The sequence below is a fragment of the Mercenaria mercenaria genome, chromosome 6, assembly GCF_021730395.1.
Source record: "Mercenaria mercenaria strain notata chromosome 6, MADL_Memer_1, whole genome shotgun sequence".
In the NCBI taxonomy this organism is placed as follows: Eukaryota; Metazoa; Mollusca; class Bivalvia; order Venerida; family Veneridae; genus Mercenaria; species Mercenaria mercenaria.
The window spans coordinates 67,770,833-67,781,618 of record NC_069366.1 but is presented as its reverse complement, the minus strand read 5'-3'; the positions used below and the strand labels follow the sequence as shown (position 1 = coordinate 67,781,618).

The 10,786-nt window shown below is 35.3% G+C and overlaps 1 protein-coding gene across 1 annotated transcript; it reads right to left on the bottom strand.

Annotated features, from left to right (window-relative positions):
* Nucleotides 1–7,179: 7,179 nt before the first annotated feature.
* Nucleotides 7,180–9,784, bottom strand: LOC123550081 (uncharacterized). The gene is made up of 3 exons (XM_045338521.2): nt 9,491–9,784; nt 7,632–7,790; nt 7,180–7,455 (listed from the first exon to the last, which is right to left on the bottom strand). The coding sequence occupies exons 1-3, from the start codon at nt 9,716–9,718 to the stop codon at nt 7,180–7,182; spliced, it is 663 nt and encodes a 220-aa protein (XP_045194456.2). The 5' UTR covers nt 9,719–9,784.
* Nucleotides 9,785–10,786: the final 1,002 nt, after the last annotated feature.

Below are 10,786 nucleotides of genomic sequence, written 5' to 3'. Positions count from 1 at the left end.
TATTACAAATAAATACACTACAAGGTGTCCTTTAAAACATATAAAATACATAGTTCTCAATGGTAAAACATTACTCAGCCTAGTGGTCAATATATCTGGCAGAACCTAAACATATCATATATTATAAACTGGTAGTAACTGTATTAACTGTGTTGTAAAGTTAAGATCAGAACTGTCATGCAAAATGTTAAATTTATTTATTTGTGTTTTACGGCACACCAACACAGTATAGGTTTTGGTTTCACATCTCATTTACATCGAAATAAAAACATGATGTATGGAATCAAAATTTGCATACCTGCTGGAATCGCAGAGTTACAGCAAAACCAAGTGTTAAGACCCTATTAGTTGCCTCTTACGATCATGCAAGGGTAAGGCAGTGGTTTTCTTTTCATACATAGATCGTCCCAGAACCACATGGGTCGCAAAGTGTTAAAAGAATGTAGCGGCAGTTCGCAGATCAGCCATTACAAAATCTAGTGCCAGTTCAAGAATGACAGTTCTAAGAACGTGCACAGGATGAATAAAACCGCTATTCAAGAAACAGCATTTAAACAAATCAATCTAGGCAACAATCCCAACAAATCTTTAAAATCAATCAAACTTATGACAGCTCACAAAAATACATGTGACTAGCTGTCATCAATATGTTCTGCACAGAACCACTAAGTCATGTGATCACACTTTTCAACTAATGCGACAATATGACTAGCTAAGTAACCAAGTAAACAAGTCTAAAAATACCTATGCATGAACATTAAAGACCCCTGTCTGATTTGTCAGCTGTGAATGTTTAAAGACACTATACAGATTATTAAAAACAACATATTAAATATATATCAAAATTATGGCACTGCTATAGTAGCTCACACAAAGTTTCATCAGAGATAGTTTGATTATCATACTGTAATGTTTTAACGTAGCAGATTTCAACAGGTTCGATGAAAATAGTATGATAAAATTTTTTCTTTGTCCTAAATTTAAAACTGATGCAGTCCTCTCCTATCATTTCAAACATCTTAGTATTTATTTCTACGTAGTTACGTCCGCCTTCTTTCAGTTTTTTTCCGAAATAAAACAACCTAATGCATTCACCTATACAGATTTAAGTTCAATCAGACATAATTTCATTATTATAATGTAATATTTTAATGTAAATGTTTCAATATTCGCAGATTTAAAAACGTTTTGAATGCAAAAATAGGACGCAATTACATTTTGGTCTTAAAATAGAAAGTGTTACGGCTGTCTTCTATCACTTCAAACATGGTTGTATTCCTACTAACATAGTTACGTCTGTTTCTTGTTAATACGCCCAAAGTCACATGTTCTAATATATCCACCTGCACAGATTGTTGGAGAGTAAGAAGACTATCGACGAATCTACACCATGTCTGTGGGATCATTGCGGCATGCAATAGCTCAATGTATTGGAAGTTTCTCATTCCGGGTGTTACAATGAAAGCACTGTCAGAAATATATACCCTCTCTAACTTGAGTTTCCGTAGTTGCTGTAAAGTTTGTACCACAAAATTCACCTGTTCGTTGTATTTATATGAAGGCTAGTATATCCAGTGTAAAGTTCCGCCAGATTGGGGGCATGTAACCGAAGATCCAATATATTGAAATCATCTGTTTCAAGATGTTTAGTATTTATATTATGAATTGTCACGCTTGTACTGTTACCGATTCCAAGATCAAGTTTCTGTAGCTGATCAATGTTTGAAAGATTTATTTCATGATCATGACAACAGTTACATCTTACAGAGTACAATGAAAGATATTTTAAAGGTGCTTCTTGTATTAAGGAGGATACTAATACCATCCCATTATGCGATAACAGACTTGGACCAATGTACAAATATTGAAGTCGTTTCAGTCGTGCAATCCATCTACATACTTCTACATTTGAGATACTAAATACATACAGAGATACTACATTATCCGGTATTATCCTTTGCAGAAAGGACTCCTTTGTACGGTTGTATATGGTAACATCACAAAGATTGACCATCTGTTGACCATCTGTATCACACTCCGATAGACAATCGAGTATCAGACACTGAATCTCACGTGATACACTGCGATACTGGTCGAACGGTGACAGGTAGTTTCTGAACCTGGTAACACTTTCGTCCACATTTACGATATCTGAGACTGATTTTGATAATTCTGGTAGTAGAAATGGAGATAACTCACTAATCCGTTTGAGTACATTTGATAACTGTAGGACGTCAGCAGCAGATTTACACTTCTGAAAGAGGTCCTGCAAATTGGTCTTTGGAAGTTTTGAACGCTGATTTTCCTTATAATGGCTTGAAACATATATAGCTGCAAAAAACTCGAGATAAGATATGTGAATGAATTCCAACTGAGTATTTTCTTTAGTACGATCAAAACAGTTATTTTCTATGAGAATACCAAACCATATGAGTGCAGTTATGACGTCTTTTGGAATTCCTCTCTGTTGGAGATCTAATCGACCGAATGTGCTAGATCCAATTTCTGAAGTCAATGCGGCATATGCAACTTTCGCTAACAGGAGTAGAAATCGTTTGTTTGCTTCACATCTTGGAAATTTCTGTAACAGTCTAGGCAGCTGCATATGCTCATCTTGTTTCGTCATGTCAATCTGATCCCCATCCATGTCTTCGCCCTCATCTCTTTTTTGCGACCAGCCAAGCATGATATTTACAATATGACAGTATGTATCACTGACAGATTTTCCAATATCATTTCCAGTGCAGTATAACCATACCAGTTGCTGCAAAAGCAGGGGTGTTTTTTCTAGATGTTTAAGTTTTGCCGTCCTTGTTTTTTCCATGAATGCTTCATAAAACAGATCTGTCTTGGGAAACTTTGACAAGTAGGTTTTAATGAAATCGGTAATAGATTTCTTATTTATTCCTAATAATTCCACTTTTTGATCGTATTCAGAAGACTTTATGTTTAAAAGTCTTTTCGCTGACGGGCGAGAAAGTGTAACGAGAATGGCATGCTTTGCCTTGCTTCTCTTTGGTAGACCATAGCTGACATGTTGTAAGACAGATACTTTCGGAGGAATCCATTCATCCAAACCATCTTCTACGATGAGACAACGTTCAGATTCCTGCTCAAACATTCTGTCTATCAAACCAGTGGATGCGAGATCAGCTGCGGTGACAATTGCTTTGATCATTTCAGTAATATCGCCATATCCTGACATTCTCTGTAAGGGCACGAAGAAAAGAAAATCTTTCTCATCTCGTTGATATTTTCATCGTTTTCAGCTAATCGTTGATCATCATTTATACATTTAAAACAATACTTCCTGGGGGTTTCAGGCTTGTTAGTACAACTTCCCTCTGCAGTAATGGCCTAACACCAATTTTGAATCATCATTTTGCAAAATGTACTTTTTCCCGTCCCGACATCACCTACTATATATATTCTTTTGTGTTTTTGGTCATTCGTTTGTAATATCTCTCGATACTGTTGTATATTTCTGGTATTTTGCTCGTCCGGTGGCTTTTCTTCCCGCAGTGATTCATTTTTGTCAATGTCATTCACTACCATTTCTGGTGTTACATAAACTTCTGTTACTTAATCTGTTGTCTTGCGTTTTAAGTGGAGAAAAAGATGTTCTCACGTAATCATTCTGGTACATTGTCACCAATCCTTTCTGTAGTACTGCAAAGATAAAACAAATTATCATCACTCGTGACCTACAGCAACGAATTATTGATTGACCTTCATGCTGTAGGTCAAACAAAACATATGGGAAATATGAAGTACTTTGTAGTAATTATCACCTCGATAGAATGCAAAAAAAAAGAAAGCTAGAAAAATAGAAGCATTGTCTCTTCACTTAAAGTCGGACATTTTGGAAAAGTCCTAAATCTAGAAGTTCTGAACTTATTACATTTCCCTGGTTTTCGTTTCGAAAACTATGATTGATATGGTGTTTTGTATCGTAAATTTATTTTTTTTCTTCAAATGGCAGCCGTGAACAGAATATGACTTTTTATACAGCAAGATGGCTCTTTGTGTTTAACTGATATTACAGTTTACTGCGAAAAGATAAGGGAAAGATAAATAAATGAAAATACTAAGTATAGTTTGACTGGAATTAAACATTTTACCTTCAAGAGCATTTTTCATTAAGATAAGACATTTGAAGAACAAACGTATAACAAGGGTCGTATGGTCTGCCATACTGAATTCATATCAGCGTTCATTTAGATATTAAACTTCCCACGTGCATTAGAAGAACATAGTACGTAAAACAAGTTTCTTAAGACCCGCCTTACTAAATATAGAGACCGTACCATAGCTCTTCGCATACTCTGAATAACACTTCAGAGAAATTTGGGCAGATTTGACCGATTATGACGTTGGCAGCATTAGATTATATTTTTTCTTTACACAAAAATTGCCGTTAGGTAACAAAGCGAATACGCCGATAATCCGGAGTTCACCGATTATTGTTCCAGTTCACGCAATGTAATCCAGCAATTAAACTGCATAGCTATTAGCTACTGCTGTTATAGGAAAGTGGTAGTGTCTGCCTTAGGTGTGAGAGGTCCTGGGTTCGAGTCCCAGTTAGAACTTAACTATTTAGATTATGCTAAAGCATAGTTTTGCTGTTAATAGACTGTTCCAGATGTTCTAAATTTTTAGCACACAGTATCATGGATCATTATTTAGCAATCCAGATCAAAGTTGAATGTTAAATCAAATGCACCCAATTAGAAAATATTGACTATATTATGTCCCTTTAATGTTTATGCTCTCCATGTTCAAGAAGAGTTACATTTCCTTGATCACAAAATTTTCATTAACATGATAATATTAAATGCTCATAACTCCGCACTTCTTGTTAAGATATTGTCTATATTTCTGTTTTTGAGAAATATATGGACATTTGTCTTCATTTCAAAGTTTTTTAACTTCAAACCTATGATTTGAAAAACTTAGGTACTATCTCTACTAAATATATTTTAGCTTTCATTTGGATATTTAACTTCCTGTGTGTATTCGAAGAACATATGTATAACAAGTACGTATGACCCGTCATATTGAATATATATCAGCGTTCATTTAGATATTCAACTCCCCGCTTGCATTTGAAGTACATACTTATAACAAATGACGTAGGACCTGTCATAATGAATATATATCAGAGTTCACTTACGCGGGCATTTCAAGAACATTCGTGAAACAAATGATGCATGTTGAACCTGTTATACTGAATATATCAACGTTAATTTCGGTATTCAATTTTACGCCTGCATTTGAAGAACGTTTAACAAGTGATGTAGGACCTGTTTTACTGAATATGTAGATATTAAAGTTCCCAACACACGTAAATGTTTAACAAGTGACGTTGTGAATGTTACAATGTATATTTATCAACGTTCATTTAGATTATTATATTCAGTTCAAATGTTACATGAAATCTTATACGGTGACAATTGTTGATCTCTAGAAAACTTACCAGTCTGTGTGAACTGTGAACTAGTAACAAGACGAATTATGTCGTTGTAATTAACTACAGATGTGATTATAAAATTCAGTTAAGCCTCACTCAAATAAACGGGGCATGTTTAACTTTTGTCAGAATTCAGTGGAAACTATTTCTAGTTACCTTGTTTTCTTTCAACATAGTCTAATTGTTTCTCATGATTGCGACGTACGTTGTCTAATGTGTCTACTTTACTCTCCAGTAATGTAAGTCGCTGAAAAATAATAACAACCTGACAATTTTTAGAAATTCTTTTAGTTAGTAACGACTGCATGTGTATCTTAAATTATAATGTGGTTATGAAGATGTAATAACCGATCAAATCTATTATCTGATCGTTAAAGAGTTTTGCGACTATGAAGCCATAAAAGGAGATAATCATCAACAACGGAATAAACAGAAAACACTTTCTTGACTACCTAACAGGAAAAATGTACATTTGTACGATCACGTGCAGGGGATGGATATGCCTCTTTGTCTCACGGTAAAAAAACCTTGACCTTAATAACGTGCACTTAAGTGACATCGTACATTACTAGCACCATTATAACGTCATATTCTTTAAAATAATACCACGAAATACCCAGATCTATTTAGAGCGTAGTGGCAAGTGGGTGTTTGTCGAAGGATGATTTTCCAACAGTCTTACACAAGCAGACATGTAAGATCCTGAGGATGGTCATAACCAAACAAGTCGCAGCAACATTATAAACAAAAGCATTGTGAGCCTTTAACAACTTTCAAAACGTGTCAAAGAAAAACGAGTTTACCTGTTTCGAAGTACAGTTGTCTAATTCAAGTCGTCTAACTCTTTTGCACAAACTTTGTTCGTCCAGTTTTTGCAGAGCGTCTTGCAGTGCTTTCTGTGTAATATCTGTAATTGCTTCTATAGTTTCTTCTTTTTTTTCACCAATGTCAGCTTTTACGTCTTCAATAATAATAATAATTTATTTATTTCGGAATATATGCAGTTTTACATGGTATACACAGACATCAGGAAAAACTAACAATACAAAAGAATAAAATAATAAAATTTATTTTATTAAGAAAGATCAACATCACACAAATAAAAATATGCCAGATAAATAGATTTAGATAAAAAACAGAATCCATGTCAAACGCACTCATAACAAGGATGACATCAATAGGAGGAAGAGGTTGTGGTCCCGTCTAATAAGTGATTGGCATAGAGTGGTGTGCAATTAATAACCTAAAAAGCTGAAAGCTTTCAACAGCATTAATAGCCTCTTTCTTATTAACGACATCTTTTGCGCATTTAATAGCGCATATTGTATGTACGTGTATAAGTTGGCGTGGCACCTATAAAAATATCTTTTCGCTTCTTATAAATGTTTTTTCTCTTTTTATTGTCTTCAATAGCGTCAAAAGCTTTTCTTTGTTTCTTACTAATGTCATTTTTGCGTCTCAAATGGTGTTTGTAACTTTCTTTTGTTTACTACTTAAGTGATATTTTGCGTCTTTGACCCTTAGCCTGCTGGCCGCAAGTGATTCTGCCTTTGCGGTCAGTGCAGACAAAGATCAGCCTGCACATCCGTGAAGTCTGATTATGATCTGCACTGCTCGCTATTCAGTTAGTATCTTTTCGGTTAGCATCCCTTTTAACAGTTAATGGTACTGACCAAATTAAAAGATTAAAGTTATGGAAATCTAGCAGGTTAAGGTATTATACCTTCTACAGCCTCTGTTTGTTTCTTATGAATGTCATCTTTTGCTCCTTGAATAGCGTTGGTAATTTCTGTTTGTTTTTCACTAATGTATTTTGTTGCGTCCTCCAAAGCATCTGTAGCTTCTTTTTGTTTCTTATCAATGTCATCTTTAGCGTCTCGAATTGTTTGGTTTAGTTCCCCTGTCTTGTTTATAACGGAGGCTAATGCATCTCTACACACTTCAATCTCGTTGTGTGTAGTAATGATAAAGCTTTCCTGCTTTAACTAACAATAAAGTTTAGATTGTTTAAAGGGCATACATATGATTATCAGTATATAACAATCATGCATTCACTAAATCTGCTGATAATCTGAGAGATTTTTTAATGAAAGTTATATGCTTATGTTTTTCATTTCTGCCCTTTTATAATGTGTAAATAATAATTCATACATTACACTACCTGTCTGAGCTTGAAAACAGCCTGTTGAGCATCGCTTCTTGCTTTCAATTCTTTCTCATCCTCAAGAATTGCTATGATGTTGTCTATACATTCATCCAGTTTTCTGTCTTCCAGCTCCATTGTCGATGAATGGACCAATTCGTTTCTTCCTTGTAGAACCTGATGATATAAATAGAATCAGTATGATAGGGATAAAATCAAAACGAGCTACACGTTCACGCTATAATAAGACGGTTTACTGGTTTTACCAAAATGTTTATCTTACAAATAAGTCAGAATCGTGTTGGAAACTCATGCAATTACCACTCAAAGTCATGATCAGGGTGTAAAACTTCATTATCAATCATGGACACATATGTGCCAAAACTGTATCATACGAGTCATGCTCAGGCTGTGACACCAAAGAAATCACCAGATGTTGCCAGATGTTGACAGTATTTGGTTTATAACAAAATTTCATTCGTTATCAGTCTATTTCATAAACTTAATGATCTGGCAAAGACATCCGAGGTATGATCCGTCTATTGTATAGAAGTCTTGATCACACAATAAAATTTGTGAGAAGATCGTTTGGAAGCATTTGGTGCAACAAAGGAAAATAATAGCAGACTCGGTTTGATTGAGACTGTTCATGGGAGGTAATGGGAAGTGCAATACCCCTTATGCCCACAAGCAGTGGCTTTAGCGAAACATTTTTACACAGGTGATGAATAGATTTCTTGATCCGAGGACCAGAAAATATAACAACACTGAATTCAAGCTGTTATAGAATGACATGATCTGGCAGACGCACATAAGTCATGAACAAATTATACCATATCATAACTGTAATAATAAAAAAGTCATTGTGTGACTTGAATATACTAGACAGTATCAGACTGTAACAAAGTCGTGAATAGGAAGGGACACTTGTGTATCAAAATTTCAAAACTGTAACATAAAAGTCAAATTCAGGCTGTGGTAAACAAGTCGTAATTAGGCCTTGCGGGTGAAATGAAAATCGTGTTATGCCACTAGTCATGTATAATCAGGCTGTAACACGATAGCCATGCTTGATCAGGCTGTGTCTCAATGGTCATGCATAATCGGACTGTGACACGAACGGCATGTATGATCAAACTGTGATATGATAGTCATGCATGATCCGGCCTTGACACTATAATCATGCGTGATCATGATCTAGCTGTGACACGATAATTATGCATGATCCAGCTGTGACACGAGAGTCACGCACTGCCATCATCAGGCTTTGTCAACAAAGTCACACACGATAGTCACGCATGATCAGGACCAGGCTGTGAAACGACAGTCATGCATGTTAAGGCTGTGAAATGATAATCATACATAACCAGACTGGGGCTCGGTAGTCATTCATAATCAGGCTGTGACGCGATAGTCATGCATGACCAGTCTGTGACGCGATGGTCATTCATGATCAAGCTGTGGCACGATAGGTATGCATGGTTAGCTTGTGACACGAAAGTCATGCAAGATCATGAGAAGGCTATGCCCCGATGGTCATGCATGACCAGGCTGTGACACGATAGGTATGCATGTTACCAACATTTTTTCGATTTTTGCCGACGAGTTGCTTTAATAGAAGTGATGTATTTATACAGTGCTGATGCCATCTGTAATCATTATAACCAAGAAAGAATGAAACGGTTTTCTAACAGTGTCCTACATTTCAGTCAATAAGTGAATATAAACTTTTATTTTTCTGAATTCTTGACTTGTACTGCTTAAAAGTATGACTTTCAAATTATCATTCAGGAACATTAACTACGAAATAAGAATATCTAATGCGATTCGTAAGTGAAATAGTTGCTTAATGTTTAGAAAACAAATCTTATTGAAACCTTTCTGAAGGTGTTACTCCCATTAATGCTGTCTGACAAGTGCGATTGAAGACTGGTGTTGTTGATAAAAAGATGAAGCAACCCCGGAGTGTCAATATCAGCTGCCTTTGACTTGTCTGAATATCCCGGTGCATTGATGAAACATTTGGCAATCTCCCATGGATCTGTACACCATTTCTGAGTATCTGTATTTTCCAGTTTGGAGTGGGTGGCGTGGACCCATGACATTCAAGTATGTCTTCCAAAATTCTGTCACATACTTTCAAATGGCATGGGCGTTTCTTTGAAAAGAGGCAGTTGGACTGGCCCAATAACATGTGTTACTGTCGGTTACAGGATCCCTCTCACACCTATGTATCGGTCTCAGATTTCTTAGACAGCATTGGTTACAGAGGGGCCCAGCAATGTGGTTTACCCCACTAAGAATTCTGGTGTGTTTTTGCTGAACCGCGTCACCACAAATCCTTCTATACCTTCTTTAAGATATTTATACGCAAGTCCACCTCTCACTCAGTTTCTGTACTTCTTTTTTTCTAATTCACTTTAATGGTTCATTTCGCAGATATGTATATTACTTCCGGCTATCCAACTTTCGTTTTCGGTGCATTTCTTTTATAAAAAAATAAGAAACCCTTAAAGCATCGAATTACTTCTCCACAGCTTTTAGTTTTATTTTGCTTTTTTGATAATGTTATCTGAAGCTAAATTTTACTTGCGGATAAAAAGTCGTCTTAATCAAATTACTTAAAAACGAATGTTGGGCGACTGTAAAAGCAAAATTTACGTTTTAAAGCCTTGTAGCAATCAGAATGTTTTAATTCTGACTTTAATCTCGATCTCTCAGAAAGCAAAAGTTCCGTAAATCTTTTTGTAAGAATTCCTTTAAAGGTTTGTTATCAAGAGAGTCGCCATATTTGTACAACATAAACAATTCATGTTATTTCTCGGGTTAGAAAACGATTTGCGTAGGCTTTCAAAGTCTATAAAATACTGATATGACAATTATGGTTTTTTTTTTTTTTTTCTAAATAAAGTTTCGTAATCAAAGAAGAAGTTACATATTAATGTAAGAATACTGTATATCTACCTAAGCGAAATAATTGCAGAGAAAATATGGGTGGAAAATATTATTTTCGACCTACCTATTTGAATGAGTTAGATAACAAGATTTTTATCTCGCAAAAGGTAATAGACCTCTAAATAGATTTAAATTGACTCTGGTCATGCATTGCTATTGTTTTTTTCTTCAGATTATCAATCATCAGACATGCGACTATTTAGGATATAGGGTCATTT

Excerpts from the sequence above, each read along its gene's own strand:
- LOC123550081 (XM_045338521.2), bottom strand. The coding sequence starts at position 9,718 with ATGTCATGGGTCCACGCCACCCACTCCAAACTGGAAAATACAGATACT. Across the intron at positions 7,791-9,490 it reads GGAGTAACACCTTCAGAAAG|GTTCTACAAGGAAGAAACGA; the intron begins GTTTCAATAAGA and ends TTATATCATCAG. Across the intron at positions 7,456-7,631 it reads CTGTTTTCAAGCTCAGACAG|TTAAAGCAGGAAAGCTTTAT; the intron begins GTAGTGTAATGT and ends CTTTATTGTTAG.